At 37.3% G+C, this 17,324-nt stretch overlaps 1 protein-coding gene across 1 annotated transcript in view; it reads left to right on the plus strand.

Moving 5' to 3' along the window:
- LOC110463674 (integrin alpha-PS1-like) overlaps positions 1-17,324 on the plus strand; it is a 72,561-nt gene that overhangs the window by 37,777 nt on the left and 17,460 nt on the right. The window contains exons 3-18 of the mRNA XM_021518469.1: positions 2,491-2,579; positions 3,052-3,216; positions 3,504-3,549; positions 4,290-4,412; positions 6,075-6,279; positions 6,940-7,036; positions 7,242-7,380; positions 7,752-7,846; positions 9,440-9,732; positions 11,548-11,713; positions 11,995-12,168; positions 13,022-13,104; positions 13,581-13,737; positions 14,546-14,712; positions 15,179-15,262; positions 16,271-16,376. Of these exons, the coding sequence (XP_021374144.1) occupies positions 2,491-2,579; positions 3,052-3,216; positions 3,504-3,549; positions 4,290-4,412; positions 6,075-6,279; positions 6,940-7,036; positions 7,242-7,380; positions 7,752-7,846; positions 9,440-9,732; positions 11,548-11,713; positions 11,995-12,168; positions 13,022-13,104; positions 13,581-13,737; positions 14,546-14,712; positions 15,179-15,262; positions 16,271-16,376 (2,189 nt within the window). The remainder of the gene's footprint in view (positions 1-2,490; positions 2,580-3,051; positions 3,217-3,503; positions 3,550-4,289; positions 4,413-6,074; positions 6,280-6,939; positions 7,037-7,241; positions 7,381-7,751; positions 7,847-9,439; positions 9,733-11,547; positions 11,714-11,994; positions 12,169-13,021; positions 13,105-13,580; positions 13,738-14,545; positions 14,713-15,178; positions 15,263-16,270; positions 16,377-17,324) is intronic.

Below are 17,324 nucleotides of genomic sequence, written 5' to 3' on the forward strand. Positions count from 1 at the left end.
TTAACTATATAGGTATGAGGAAAAACTGATGCGAGGCATTTGTGACAATGGGCAAAAAAGAAAACTTTTTTGCCGAAAATGATCAAGACAGCGTAAGTTTTGCCTTTTCCCCCCTCTACCGTATGAAGGCATCATAATAATTCATTGAAGTGAATATATCAGTACAGAGCATACCCCTTACAGTAATTACAGGCGAATGGTGAGATAAACACTCGGCGAATATAGATTTTATAAGTGAATAGTGAATACTTCGTTTCTATTGAAAGGGCAGAAGCTTAAGGTTCCTGGTTCATAGTGAATCTTTCTGTCAATATGAAAACATGGAGAAACATGGAGAAAATCGTGGGATTCCTCCAGGTATTCCAGTTTCCTCCTATATTAATTATAATGCACCCACCCTCACTCCCCTTCTCCTGCACACAAACATCTGGGCTAACAAAGGAGATTAATATAAGTTGAAAAAACTTGTTTCAGAATTGTTATGAAATAAGTAAAGTTTATAGAGCCAGAGTTTAATCTGGTTTCTGTTGTATAGAGTATTAAATGTCTAATTTAAGGAGTTGAGTGTATCTTCTCACAGAGCTGTCGAAAGGTTCAAACCATAACATTTCCGACAGTGATGCAGTTAATAATACCAACCAGTGATAAATTGTGTTTCAAAATCATTTGTGCTTTTGTGAAACACAACTTTGGAATGTACACAAACATGATATTATGTATTGCACTGGGCCCAAAACATCAAGCAGTAACTCAAACAACTGCTGGATAAGATAAGGTTATTGATTTTTCGGCCTGAAATGTAAACAAATCGATATAAATACGGACATGAAGTAGTTAGCAGTGGTGAGATACAATCACTGCTTCAGGGAGAGTTGATTGTTTTACGACCATAGATCCCCTGTCTGGCCTCCATCACTGCCCTATTATACTGTACCATGGTCAGTATCAATATAAAATCTGTCTTCATACAACTTGGCAATGTTATCAACCAGATATTCCGTCCTGGGGGGGGGGGGGGGGGGATCTTATTTAAAACTACATGTTTCTCTGTCCCATTTGCAGCTTATGAAGTAAATGTTGTCAATACAGCTTGTGTAAGAATTGGTACAAAAACTAGCTATTTGGTTCTAGAAAGATGACAAAAAGGGCCCCTATTATAGTCCGAGCATGGGCCTATCGGTGGTGAAATATAATCGGTACACTGTGTGTATGTAAACACCATTCGACAGCAAAAAATTGGTATTATTTGAAGATTTGGCCGTATTAGAGGGACACGTTATGCAAACTGTTGAGCCAAAAAAGAAAAAAAGAAATTCAATAAAACAATGTGGCATTGAGCGAGGTTGCAGCTTAAGATTCACGAAGAGTATTAGGTTTCTTCAAATTGACCTTTTTATCGTGTGTTCAATATTTCGTGAATTAAATCGATAAGTAGGATAAAGTTTCTTTTGTATAATGTTCGGAAAATAGAAATTGTAAACAAGATAAAATGCAAGTCAAGTTTGAAAGGCCATAATCAAAGATGAAGGCAACACAAAATCTTACAATATGTCTTTATTAAGCTTAGCAATGACAAAGACACGTACACTGTGTCTGAACAGATTAGTACCATGAGGATAAAGCTTTACAGCTAGTCCACCTAAGTTTGAGCTATATAGTCTATTTTAGAACTGTTAATGCTAAATGTTATGGGTGTTCTATAACTATATATGATTAATAAATATGTACGATTTTGTGATCTGTGGACTTGTTTACATTGTATGAACAATTGTCCGATGTAAAAGTCCAGTAGGAAACCAAGGGTCAGTATAGATAGTGCTAAATGACATAACTGGCCCAATATACTATCTTATTGATCCTCTAGCTTGACCTGTACTCTACTTAAACATCTAGTTCTGTAGCTTCTCCTTCCACTTGAAGTGGTCAGTGGAGCCCAGAGTTTGTGGTCAGGCCGGTGTACTCTATGGCCAGTGAGTGGTCAGCAGAATATTTTAAGATGGTCAGTATATATAAATTCAGTTGGGATGACAATTTCTCATTCATATCCTCTGTTTTTAAAGGTCATGTACGTTCATGCTGTAATATAAGAATAGATTGGTTTAATTTACATTAAATGACTTGTTCAAAGTGTAGATTTTGGAGGTACTGTTAAAGTTTATCAGAATTCTTGTTGATTGAACTGATCATGATTGTGGTGTGGACATTTTTCACGCAATGGTTTTGAAATCTATTATCTTCATTATCCATATATATACACATTTGCATTATGAATATTTCAATGCTCATTTATAAATTACTCAAAGTGAAAAACCTGAGCATTTATTCAATATACGCTTTTACAGTAGCCGATGCAACCAGCCTTAAAGTCTTTTAGTTTGGTGTTCGATTAATATTCTTATCGTTGGTTATCAATTTTTTGTATGGTTTGTTTTGTTGGTATGAAAAACACATCTTTACATAATAAGTTGATTGATATGTCCTTTCTTTCAGATTCTGCAATAAGTAATGATGGAGAAAAGTCTGGACAATGGATGGGGTCGACCATCAGTAGTACCACACAGAGGGGCAAACGTGTACTGGTGAGTCAACTTGTCTACTGAAAATGTCCAGGAATTTTCCTACTTTTGTAACTAATACCAAAATCAGCTGCATTTCTGATTGTATGTTAAAGATATCCCCCCACCCCCACCCAGTCTCATTAACCCTTTCACCACTGTAGACCACAATGGACTCATCCAGAAAAAAAGGATGGTAGCATAGAGTCTACTAAAGTTACCTAGGGGTGAAAGGGTTAAAATACTTAAAACCAAAGTTTCATGAAATCACCAAGCCCTTTTGAGCCTAATACTGTGCAATGTCTTCCAACCATCCATTGTGAAGGGGTGAAGGGGTGAAAGGCTTTCAAGGTTGTTCAAATGAGTTATCTTGACTTAATTTTTTCAAGGTCACAAGGGTCAAAGGTTACTTTTTCTGATAATTGTTTGTAATAATAGAACAGCCCACTTTTAATGAGTTATCTTTGAATGACATTTTTCCTTCCTATATTTTCAGGTTTGTGCACACAGGTATACAACAAATTTTGTGGGCATAGGAACTTGTGTGACCTTGAACCCTGACCTGACCGCTGAGAATGAGAGACGACCTTGTCGGGACGATGGTCTGGAGAATGAAGGGATAGCATACTGCCAGGCAGGAACCTCTGGAATTATGATGAATGTTAGTCTCCAGTTAAACTCTCTCCATATTCAGTGCTGTTAAATGTACTGTAAATATTTAGATTTCTGTAATTCGTTTCCACAATTGGTTGTTGTAAAATGCTTACTTGCAAGTTATAAGGTTTAAAGGAAATTAACAAAAACATGTACCATATATATTCAAATATATGGTTCAAATGTCTGAAGTGAACATATTTGAGATGCTAAAAGGTTCCATCAACTAGTAAAGTTACTCCATATTCTTTATGTATTTCTTCAATGCACTAAGCTGACTACATTCTATTACAGGATGAGCGCATCTTACTGGGAGCTCCAGGGGCTGTTGATTGGACAGGTATAGTAGGGTCATGTGACATTCAGCCGCCACCAGCATGGTTGTCCATTTAGCCACTGTTTTAAGGGACTGATTGGGGTTTATTTACAATCCAGACAATTTCACTAGAAACGAAGCTGGCTAACTGTTTCTTTTACAGTCCTGACCCTTGACCCAGGAACAAGGCTGGCACAATATTTTAAAAATGTGGATGAATGAACTTTGATCTTAAATTATTATCCATGAAACTTCCCCATGCCAATGGGATTCATTTTACAAGTGTCTCTATTTGGGTAGACAGTCTGATTAAAATATGACCCAATACATTTTCGACATCTTTTTAATCTAATAAACCAATTGATCAAAGTTTGTACAAATGATCATCTCGTGACCTTTTGTTATTTTTCATTCTGATTTGAGATCAAGAGTGACCATCTTGAGTTCTGCATGGCTGAAATGTTTTCGACTTCTCAATTTTCATCGGGCTATTTTCTGTCTACAAATGTTCTGTCAATGCTTGACCATATATTTTTATATTTTGGACCATTTATCAATCAAAAGATGGCCACATGTCTTTTGCTTTGCTGAGACAAACTTCTCAATTTCGACAAGGCCAATGATAACCAAACTTGATTTTGATAATTTTCTCGTGATTCTAAAAATGTTGTTTTGGATTGGCTGAGATATTATTTGGCCAATTCTCAATTTGTATACTAGTGTTACTGGTAATATTTAAATGTGTTGGTTTCTCCCATATACAGGTGGTTTGTGGACACAGTACACTGGAGATGACATCAGACAGGACCTGTCATGGTTCAGAACTCCTATCTATCCCACGGAGGACACTCGCAAGCCACGCCCCATTGACCTAACGTCTTACATGGGTTTGTATTAGTAGGAAACCTAAAAGGCCCCCTCCCATTGACCTTTGACTCCATCCCTATTAACCTCTGCCCCCAGCCTGATTGACAGTAAGACTCCAGCTTCACTGACCTTGAACTTTGGACACTACCCTATTAAAATTTATTGACCCTGTCAATCTCTCCCAAACCTCCAAAATAACATCAATATCCTGCCCAATCTTTACCCATTGACCTCCATACCTACCACATTGATCTCCCCTATCTCATTAACACCAAACTTAACATAATTTTCATTTGCCCCCCCCCCCCCCCTGCAACCCCCCTATGTTGACTTTATCTCCCTGTCGCCCTAACCCCACTCTCCTATGTTGACTTTCAATCACTGTCGCCCTAACCCCACTCCCCTATGTTGTCTTTATCTCCCTGTCGCCCTACCCCCACTCCCCTATGTTGACTTTACCTCCCTGTCGCCCTAACCCCGCTCCCCTATGTTGACTTTACCTCCCTGTCGCCCTAACCCCGCTCCGCTATGTTGACTTTCAATCCCCGTTGCCCTAACCCCACTCCCCTGTGTTGACTTTATCTCCCTGTCGCCCTAACCCCCCTCCCCTATGTTGCCTCTCAATCCCTGTCGCCCTAATCCCACTCCGCTATGTTGACTTTAGCTCCCTGTCGCCCTAACCCCACTCCCCTATGTTGACTTTCAATCCCTGTTGCCCTAACCCCACTCCCCTATGTTGACTTTATCTCCCTGTCGCCCTAACCCCACTCCGCTATGTTGACTTTCAATCCCTGTCGCCCTAACCCCACTCCCCTATGGTGACTTTCAATCCCTGTCGCCCTAACCCCACTCCCCTAACCCCACTCCCCTATGTTGACTTTATCTCCCTGTCGCCCTAACCCCACTCCCCTATGTTGACTTTCAATCCCTGTTGCCCTAACCCCACTCCCCTATGTTGACTTTATCTCCCTGTCGCCCTAACCCCACTCCGCTATGTTGACTTTCAATCCCTGTCGCCCTAACCCCACTCCCCTATGTTGACTTTCTATCCCTGTCGCCCTAATCCCACTCCCCTATGTTGACTTTCAATCCCTGTCGCCCTAACCCCGATCCCCTATGTTCACTTTCTATCCCTGTCACCCTAATCCCACTCCCCTATGTTCACTTTCTATCCCTGTCTCGTTGACTAGAACCAAAATCATTATCCTTTGTCAGTGACTATGAAAGTGATATCATAAAGTAGAATCTAAAATATTTGGCCAAAGTCCAGACATATTGCCTGATAGACTTTTATCACGTTTACACTAGGTGTGTACCAGAGATATGATAATATTAAAATAAATGTGATGATAAATCTATTACATTGATTGTACATTTGTTAATACATTACAAATCAGTTCTAGAATTATAACCATGATATTGCTCTACAAATGCATCGTTTTGGAGATAACAGGTGGACAAAATTTCATTTTGTAGATAACATCACTAAGTTTAACCCTGTCACCACTGTAGATCATAATGGACTCATCCTAATAAATGAGTGATAGAGTCTACTAAAGTTACCTAGGGGTGAAAGGGTTCAGGTAGATGATAATGATTGTCCCTGTATGCTAATAATTATAAATAATGCAGTACATAGATCATTTGGAAAGGTCTCCTCATCCAGAAATGATCTCTTTCAGGATTCTCAGTGACATATGGAAGATTTGACCCCAATGGAGTGACCTATGTAGGCGGGGCCCCGCGGTCCGTATCCAAGGGACAGGTGGTTCTGTTTGTGAAAGATACCAAGGGACTAACATACCGAGACAACCAGATTCTGACGGGGGAGGAACCATTTTCTGCTTTTGGTTACTCTCTAACAGCCTTTGACGTCAATGATGATTCGTAAGTTTAGGCTGTGATTTGTTACGTCTGCATAGTCTATTTTATTCTTAGTTCACGTTGTTTTGAACTATAGTTGACATTATCATGTTTAATACAATTTTGACCAAGTTGATCCTTTAGCTTTTTTGACTCATTCACCCCTGAAGACACATTTGAACTCTTCCAATTGAGTTAATGAAATGTCAACACACAAATGTTGATTTTTTGGGATGTTTAGGTCAAGTATGAGGGGAAATAAGTATCTTTTGATTTGATCAAACATGCAAACCTATGGGGAACCAGGTCAAAGGTCGTCTATGCCATAAAGTGATTTGTGTAGGATTTATTCCAATCTTGGTGACCTTTTCGGGGGTGAAGGGCATAATCAATAACTGATTTTCTTGTTTTCAGTGGGGTACAATGTTTATTTTATCTACTTTTTAAAAATAAAAGCCTAGCAAATTTACAAATTTAAATACAGGCCTGGAACATGTTTGTCTACACTGGTCAGTCTCTCTTTCATAAGTGAACAACTTATAATGTTCCAGTTAATCAAAAACATTAGGAAAATGGCCTAAATGATCTCAACTGCCATTTTCTTGCTGTGTACACTTTATTCTTTGTACACTTTATTCTATGTTCAGAACAATTTTTTACAGGTCTACTTTTTTTTCTTTCCAGGTTTGATGATTTGATCGTAGGTAGCCCAATGTACCTTGAGAAGGACCAAAGCATTGGTGGCGCCATCTACATTTACATGGGAAGCGACTCTGAAATGGTAAACAAACAGTATCTCAGGGTGTTGCTTCCTGTTCTGAACAAGCTGGGATAATGTACTCTGTATATGAATATGCACTGATTGAAATCAAGTGTTAAAAAGATTTATTGAACTTGTAAACAAAAACATTTTTGTGAATATTTAAATTGTTGACACAATCAGCTAATTAAGAATCTTTTTAATTATTGGTAAAATATTATTTCAGATTACAAAAGATTCAGTGCCCATAAAGATAACGAGTCGTAAGATGAGTGAGGGAGACTGTATGAAGTTCATGTGTAAGGATGCCAGGTTTGGCCACACACTGGCCAAGGCGGGTGATATCAACCTCGACGGTTACCAAGGTAACGACCTTTACCATAGGTCATCAGGCATACAAGTTCAGTTTCCTGGTTAAGAAAATGATGAAAATCAATTCATTAATGTTCAAATGTATCGTGCTAAAAAGAAACATTAATTGGATAAATGCAGATATTCAATATTGGAGTAATTGCATTGATTGTAGGATTCCAAGTATATCTTAAGGCTGTTTTACTTATAAAACTGCATCAGAAGAAGAAAAATGTAGCTGAACAAAAATTACATTGTAGATTTTCAATTGAATAATAAAAATAAATTATGAATTATATTAAAAGTTTAAAAAAAAAAAAAGTTTTTAAGTCTTAAGTATTCTGATATTCAATATTCCACTGTAATTTGTGTTTTGATATTTCAGATTTGGTGGTTGGGGCTCCATATGAAGGTGTAGATAAAGGTGCCATATACCTTTTCCACGGCTCTGCTGAGGGTCTGAGGGAAACCTACGCCCAGGTAATTCAGAAACTCTGGAATATGTAATGACAAAATCAAACATTTGTGATAAATTATTTGATTGATTTCAGGTATATAAAATGTAATCAGTCGCTAGGCTGATACCTGTTAAGATTACAAAGGAGCTTTGTGACACCTATTTCAAAGCTTTTTGATTCAAATGAAACACTGCCACGCAATTCATTTAATCTTTATCAAAGACATCAGTTTAGTCTACTTTCATCATCCTCAAGGTGTTTGGTTAAGAACTATGATATTGTTGTGACACAATCCGGGAATGCAGGTAGGATAAGTGAATGGAGAGCTCAACCCTTGGATTACAAGGGTTGAACAGCCTTGGTCGACTCCAAAGTCTAGGTCGTATGACATCATTGTCCCCCTGTTGTGGTAGGGACTGGATTGACAGTTGCTGTAACACGGGAAACTGGGTGGCACAAAGTCCTAGCATTTTTAGCACACCTGGTCCGAAGGACCAAGGTGAGCTTATGCCATCCCCCGGCGTCCGTCCGTTGTCCGCCGTCAACAATTTCTTTAAACGACTTCTTCTTAACCACTGTTTGGAATTTAAATAAATTTGACTGGAAGCATCCCTAGCTGGTGGGGATTCAAAATTGTACAAATGGTGGAGCTGACCCCCAGGGGGCTGAGGAGCGGGGCTAAAAGGGGACAATTTGGCTTTATTGCTTTAAGCGACTTTTTCTCTTCAACTAAGTGATGGATATCAACCATATTTGACTGGAAGCATCCCTAGGTGGTGGGGATTCAAAAGTGTACAAATGGTGGGGCTGAGGGGCGGGGGCCAAAAGGGGGCAATTTGGCTATATTGCTACAAACGACTTCTGTAGAACTATGTACTGGATATCAATCATATTTAATCAAAAGCATTCATGGGAGGCAGGGATTCAAAATTGTACAAATGGTGGAGCTGACCCCCCCAGGGGGCTGAGGGGCGAGGCCAAAAAGGGTTATTTGGCTATATTGCTTTAAGCGACATCTTCTCTGGAACTAAGAGATGGATATCAACCATATTTGACTGGAAGCATCCCTATGTGGCGGAGATTCAAAATCCAACCCATTTTAATCTCTCCGTACTATTTTTATACATCCCACATTGTGATGAGGGTACTGGAATATAGAAACTTTTTTTGGTGCGTACATATGTGTGCGAGTGCGTACATCCGTCTGTTCATAGTAAAAAAGCTTGTGTAAAAGATATCTCAAGGAAGCCTAAGCACATTTAGTTCATATTTACACCCAAGTGTGGTTATATCGTGTTCTTCACCTGGTGGTTATCGGTAAAGATTAAGGGGTCAAAGGTCATGGTCAAAGATCATACTTTACCACTTTTCAAGTGTAAATAACTTGAGCCTACACTCATTTTGTTTTTATAAGTAACAGTGGCCTTGACCTTTACAAAACACACCCAAAACTAATGCAATGACACAAAAATAGTAATTTGAAATAAAATGGTAGTGTTTGAGACATGATTTAGTTTCACTTTAGAAACAAATCGAACAGAAATTCATTAATGGTTCTCACATCAAATTTCACACATTCCTACAGATGTATCATTGGTGCTGTTTTATGTTACAGAGAATCTATGCCTCCGACATTGTCACAAGTCCCCCATTAAGGGCCTTTGGACATTCAATCTCCGGAGGTATGGACATGGACGGAAATGGGTATGATGACATCGCTGTCGGCTCCTACGATTCTGGACAGGCAATTCTCCTACGGACACGACCAATCGTACACTTGACAGCTAGTATTTCTGTGGCACCCACCAAATTCAACATTTCCCAGCCAGCCATGTGTTATAACGGAGTGAAGAAACGCTGTGTTGTCATGACATTTACTCTCTCCTATACCATAGATCCTGTTAGAATGTAAGCAATGTCATCATCTCAATCAAAAGATTCACGGTAGAATTAAGCTTCTCGTTGGTGTGAAGGGAAATATATCTCTCTCATTCCTGTGCATACAGGGTATACGACAGAACTGTTCAGGATAAGAAAGGGGTGTTAAGAAATTTTCTATCTTACATCCAATTTCATGTGCATGACGTCACAATTGGACAACAATGACGTGATGTCATGAAATCCAAACATTCTGATGTCACGATGCAATTTTTTTTTTTTAAATTGTGGTTGCAAGACAATTCTGATTGTTAGAATCAGAGAAAAATACTCTTTCATACCCATTGATGCAGAATAGGGAAATTCCACTTTTGGGAATTCCCTATCTTCCATCACATGGCTTGAAACAGTCTTGTAGTAATGGCATAAACGAACAGGCCCAGGAAAATTTAGCCCAGTCAAAAATTTGCCCTTCACATGCAATTACTATATTCATTAATGGGTATGCTGTGTACTAATGTTAGCTGTCATGATTGATTCGCTCTTACTGTAAATGGGTGAAAATGGTGAAAGGTGAACTGCAGTGAAAATATTCAGGTATACAGTACAAATACAATTATCTGGGTAATAGAAATGCTTGTAAGAAATATAACTTACCAGAGCATACCTTAGTTTTCAAAGTGTTTGAAATATGTTTATAAAGTAAAGCATATAGTTTCTAGGCAACCGAAATGATCATAGGAAATGTGATGAAACATAGTTTCCACATTTTCTAAATATTTCTTAAACCCTTAAAATTTTAAATTTTGTAGAATCAAGCATAAGAATTTCCAAGAAGTACAATTACTATAAGAAGTGTTATGTATCATATTTTTTAGGTTTTTAGAATGTTTGAAAAATATGAAATAAATCATGTATCAAAACATACTGTATATTGAAAAAAATATCTCTCGTGAAACTTTCGTCCTTGAGCAGAATTTAATTTTTATCACATTATCAGCCTGTTATCCAGTGAATTTGCCAGTGTAATATTTTTACATATGTCACAAGTGTAATATACCCTGGAGCGTTTTTCATTGGCTGTGCCAGTCAGGAATTGATTGTGACGTCATAATATAGACAATGACGTGATGTCATACATTGTGAATGGCGCAACAAAATGGCTGTCTCCGTTTGATTAAGGCTTCTACATTTTGGCTTTAAAACCTGTCAAAATGTGAGTTATGTGATAAAAAGTATCTTAAATCTGTTTTTATTTCATATGAGCTTTTATGAAACTCATCTCGAAGTTTTAATTTTTGCTCGCCAAGGCTCGCAAAAATGAAAACTCCTAAGACTCTTCCATAAATGCTCATTTGAAATAAAAACTCATTTAAGATCCTATATGTTTGCTATTGCACGCTGTAATAATACATTTGCCCTTCATTACAGCAGACAAAATTGGCAAAAACGTTAAGTGCAGAGAAACTTTCCCGGTATACAGTGCATGTTTATGATACATGATTTATTTAATATTTCATGCTGTGAGTTTCTAAGTAACCAGGAACTAAGGTAAAACACATTTGTACCAGATGTATATAGGATTTCCAAAACTTGCCTATGAAAAGTGTCAAACATGTCTCGGTCTCTTTAAACTTTCCTGTTTCATACTTAAAATGCAGATTTACACTATTTAAGGTTTTTTTCCAGTTTTTCCAAAGGTAGTTAATGCAATACATATAATTTGCAATTTTAAGATGCAATTTTTAAACTGAAAAAATATGTCCTGTTCTTAAATTAAACCCTTATGATGTATTATACAGAAATTATTAGGTTGTCTTTGTAACTGCATGTTCCTTCTTACAGGTTACCACTTCAAGTCGTCTATACCATTGAAGCTGATACTGAGAAACGGAGAAAGAGAGTTGAGTTTCAAAACCCAACTCCAGGTTTAAATGGCCAGATTGAGAAAACAGTCTCCCTTCCCACAGTCAACAGACCGGAGGAATTCAAACATATCATCTACTTAAAGGTAGGGATACTTGACTGGGCGTTATGTGACTTGGCTAAAAGGTAGAGTAAGAAAACTGTTATGAATACAAAACTTGATTTAATGGCAGAGTCAAGTAATTTTTAACTAAATATGAAAAAATATCCTGATGTTTAAAAGTATTATTATACAGTGTGTTCTTTTTCCCTATTGAAAAGTTATTGATAACATTAAAAATAAGAAATATTGCCCTGGTAGGGGTGTTAATGTATAATGAAGGAGAAAACAACATTAAATTTATTACCTGTCAATTTTGAATGCAGGAAAACTTCCAGGACAAGTTACACCCTGTGAAGTTCAAGGCCTCATACAAACTTCCGGATGAGAACTGGCCCACGCGCAGTAAAAGGCAGGCGGTTTTCCCCGACATTAACCAATTCCCCGTACTGCGTCTGACTGGAGGGGCGGGTGAGACGGATATAACCTTGAATACAGAGGTAGGTAGCATCAGATACAAACTTAAGACTTATTTAATATGAGGCAATATGAGGCTTTATAGAAAGCACGGTAGTGTAGGGATTGGGCAGTATGCTGTATGCTCCTCGGAGTTTAGAAAGATATTGACTGGTTGCAAAGGCCCTATAACCACAGATTATAATTTGTGAACCGCTTTGAGACGACCTAGGAACTAGGTTGTGATAAATCGGTATATAAGAACCTTAAATTATTATTATGATTATATGGTTTGTAGTTGAGTAAGATAGTCTTTTTGCCGTGAAAAACGCCGGGAATAAAACCTCTTTATTTTCACCTTAATTCCCACTGATTGTAAAACTCACAGTGGTCTCCAAGAATTCTGGCATGTATGTCTTTCTGTCCATACTTTGGTTTCCACAAGATGTCTTGCTTCAATTTTTATGCAATTTCGATGAAACTTGGTAAGCATGTACAATATACAAAGATTACTGTAATTCAGTGTTTTTTCCCAGGAAACTTTGGCTTTCCTCCACCACCAAAACCTGGCACGTCCTTAAATGACCATAGCTATTAATAGGACGTAAAACACAAACAAACCAAACCAAACAGAGATTAATGTAAAGTTAGAATTTGTGCATACTCAAGTGGTATGGTTTGATTGGTTGACAGTTTCTTCAGTGTTGCTTTATCAAATATAGCTGGACCTAATGAAACTTGGTCAGTATTTATACTTTGCAAAGGCGGAAGTTTGAATTTCAATGAAATCAGCGAAGGGCAAAAATTGGACTGTGTGAAAGTTTGCCGGTATAGAATTTGTATCGTTATCTGTTTTATAAGATTTATAGATTATATTAATATGTATTGTGTTTACAGATAGCCTTTGCCAAGGAGTGTGGCAGCAATGATATCTGTGAGAGCAGTTTGAGCATGATGGTTGAAGTCGTACTTACAGATATGTAAGATCCTCTGCTAGATTGTATTATATTGAATTGCCTGTAGAGTCTCTAAAAAGCTTTTGGAAATGGAAGTGATACTCAGATTTGTATTAAATTTCACTGTCTAGAGTCTTTTAATAATTTTAGGAAATGAAAGTGTTCCTTGTATTTGTATGAAATAATGTTGAAAATATGTGAAAATTAGAACCCAGGGGGAAATAAACAAAATAAGTTTTACTGTAAAAGTATGTGATTTAATTTCAAAGATTCACCTCATACACAAACAATGTAAGTATTAAACGTCTTGCAACATTTCAAGACTGACTGGTCCCTTCATCAAGCTTTGACTGATAAGCGATTTGTATTGTTTAGCTATGCAATGATGTGATGAAATTGTATATTTCGTATGTCGCTCGACCCGAGATATTACATTTTTTCAAACAGAAGAATCTCATTGAGGAGTTAGTGTGATTTACTTTGCTGTGCATGCTTTACAGAGACAGGAAGACTGGCTACCCAGTGATGACAGATATCGGAGCTGATCTAACCATTAGGTTCCATGTCTCAAACACCATGGAGCCAGCGTATGAAACTATGTTCTACATTGTCGTCCCAGAGGAGTTCGAATACAAGAACTCCAAAGCTTTAAATTCTGTAAGTTTAACATTTTCATTTCCTGATCTTTTTAGTATATTTATTTAGAACAATTGTAAGAATGGTAACAAAATATACATGCTTGCATATTGGAAACAACTGGAGGTATAAAAGGTTTATTTTGTCTTTCCGTTGGTATTTTTTGAGCGTGTGATAGTGATGACAGGCTAAATGTTATAATATAAAATGTGATAGAGGAATTCTTATGCAATAATACTATTGTATAAGAATAGACTTTTTAGCATAGTAAAGAATATAAGAATAGACTTTTCAGCATGGAATGGAATGTAAGCATTGGCTTTTTAGCATAGAATTGAATGTTATAATGGGCTTTCTGAAGTTATGGGATAGCACAATGTTGTACAATGTATAAGAATAAAGAAGAAATAGTGATACGTTCGTTTGTGTACAATTTCTCTGTACTAAGGGATTCAGAGAAAATCCTGTCTTTTCAAGATTGGGGACCATTCAAACTATCGACGATATTCCTAAAAAGAAAACCCAGAAAATATCTACTTTAAAATAAAATTTAACACAAAAATTGCACAAATTACACAAGTCTTTTACAGTATTTCTTGCAAACCCTGTCAGAATAAATCAATAGCATTCCTTTTGACTTGGTGAATCTAGAACCAGTATATCATAACCAGAGTGAGGTGATAGTTTTGTACTCTCTACATTAAGCTCCTTAACCTTTTCACCCCTATGTAACTTTAGTTGACTCTACCATGCATTGATATGGACGAGTCCATTATGGTCTACAGTGGTGAAAGGGTTAACTCTAGTGATGGTTTATTTGTATTTTCAGGATTCCTTCCTGCCCGAGTGTTCGGTGTTCAACTCCACCATGATGATATGTGGAGGACTTGGTAACCCACTGTTTAAGAATATGGTCAGGGAATTCACAATCACTTTTAACACAGGAGGTCTCGACCCCAAGACCAACTACTTCACAATGAAAGCCTTTGTCAATACGTATGTACCACATTTATGACATATAGCATGTTAAAGGTGTAGTAATGTGGACAGAGATTTAGATTTTTGACAAGTGTTTTAAATCACATTTATAACATGTTTATATATATGTAAGTTAAAGAATAGTCTTACTTTATTTTAAAAAATATAACAATTTTTCTGAAGCAATTTGATATTGTATACCAGGAATTGTTTTACGTAACTTTTCGCTGCAGTTAAGATTTCGCCTTTTTTCGCTCTCCATAACTAGGGCAATTAATAATTACAACAAATATAGGTAGACAACATAATAAAAATAGCGATTTTATGTGACGGAAGAAAATTGAGAATACGGAAGAAAGATGAAAATTTCCTGATATAGAGTATTACAATTTTAAATATGCTTAAGCTAGTAAAGTACAAGTAACAAAAATACTCTAGATATGTCAGTATCACAAATAATTTCATTTACATCTTTTGCATAAAGGACGAGTGCAGAACAGACGCCCATTGAGGATATGAAGAGCCTGACGGTGAAAGTCGTATCCAAGACCAACATGGTTGTATATGGGTAAGTGTGCATACAGAAATGAACACAAGCTCCTTCAGTTTTCAAATTACGATCAGTTGAGATGATGACAGTTACAATTGTGAACAAGGGGAAGTAACCCCCACATCACTAACGCCACCTGTGCCCAAGCTGGCAGAATGTCAGCAAAACTGTCTGGGTAAGAACATTATTTTTACACTGATCATTGACTTGATGAATCTTGCAAATATACCTTACATTCCTGCTAAATGAACCTTTTGAGTGATAAAGTTATGAATAGTTTTAAGTGTAAACAAACAAACTCTTGTTAGGTGACACAGTGGATAGCGCACACAATTTCACAAATATAGATGGGTTTTGAATCCACCGTTGTGCGTGAAAAGGTATGTGTTTACTTGTCCAAAGATGTGGATTTTCTCTGAGTGCTCTTAGTCTCCTCCAAAATTAGGACCCCCTGCGTTCTTCTATCTAGGCCTTCAAGAAAAATGATATAAGTTTATAATCTGTTTCAAAATTGTTGTAAAATATAAGTATGATGTAAACAATTGAAACCCAGGGTTGTTACTTAATATTGTATGTAAGTTTTTGTGAGGTAATGTGTTTGTCCATATGTACTTGTGTGAACTGTACTTGTGTCGTATTGCGACGTTAACTCTGACCTTGGACATGCATGCTTGAATCATGTTGAATGACACCTGAGTACTCGACGAACAGCACACAATATTCCGCTTACATTCACTGCGCCTATGCACTTTGTTTTTGGAAAGTACAGTTTGTATTTCGTATTTGTTAACTTTTCACCAGATATGACTCAATATCAGATGGATGATCAAGTATAAAAATCAAGACTTTAAAAGTTTCCAATTCATTTTCAAATTTAGATGTCCCATGCAGTAACTATGAAGGTCAAAAACTTGGCTATGATATCATCATTATACCAAACGAGAACTTGTTTAAGATCCTTTTATAATATTTTGTACCCTATTTTGTCCACGAGTGCCTGTCTGACGACGTTGTTTCCTGTTACAGGTCAGCCAAGCCTGATGCCGATGTGGTGTTCAGCGGAGAGGTGCGAGGGGAGAGTGCTATCTCCCGGGCAGCACAGATAGGACCCGCTATCAACCACACCTACGTGGTATGTCCTTAATTGTCTCGGGTCAAGACGAGTAAAGGATAAAACGATACAGACAGCGATGATAGTGTACATAGAGGAGGTTCCCCTATCCTCGATACTCTATATTGGGGTTACTCTCTCTTTCGCTCTCTGTAACCATGGAATATGTCATAGCAAAATCAAAGGCTCCGTGTACACAACCTTGTGGATGAGATGAGAAGACTAGTTTGATCCTTTCATGTACATGAAAAGAATCTCTTGGTCGCTTGGTTGCGTAAGGATAAAATTGATTGGCTTTGAAGCTGGGTGTCGCTCCTCTTTAATCTTCAAAGGACAGGTATCAGCCTTGCGTTTGGTCAGGTTTTTCACCTGAGACCAATCAAATTGCTTGCCAATTGCCTTCAATTTTGCTATGACATATTCCAGGGGTGCAGAGAGTGAAAGTGAGCGTAACCCCTGGAGTATCAAGGATGGGGTTACCCAATGAGTGATGGTTGGTTATCGTGTTTATCTAACTTGAATGAGTTCATTTTCAATTTGTATAAAGACAAAAGGTATACAGAGTGTCTTTTACAATTTGAAAATTAACAAACGAGAGTTTGATAAACAGGATAATAACTGATCATCACAAATTTTGGGACCTTTTTCTCCCACAATGATCGGATATTGTATGTAGAAAACATATGTTTCTCTTAGGAATACATTTATTCCTGTTTCTAATCTGGGAAACATTGCCATGAACTATGACTTCACAATAGAAAATGACGTCACAAAGCATAGACATCATAATTAGGAGATAGACCAATGAAATAACGTCCAGTGTGTTATCCACTAGTGGGTAACCAAAAGTGTTTTCCCAACTTCCAGCAACATTCAACGAGTCGTGAGTGAGGAAACTTATGGATGTTGTAGTAGAAAATACCAAATACTGCAAATTATTGCTTATTCATTTAGATGAACATAAAGAAA

Source organism: Mizuhopecten yessoensis, unplaced genomic scaffold (assembly GCF_002113885.1).
Source record: "Mizuhopecten yessoensis strain PY_sf001 unplaced genomic scaffold, ASM211388v2 scaffold10921, whole genome shotgun sequence".
NCBI lineage: Eukaryota > Metazoa > Mollusca > Bivalvia > Pectinida > Pectinidae > Mizuhopecten > Mizuhopecten yessoensis.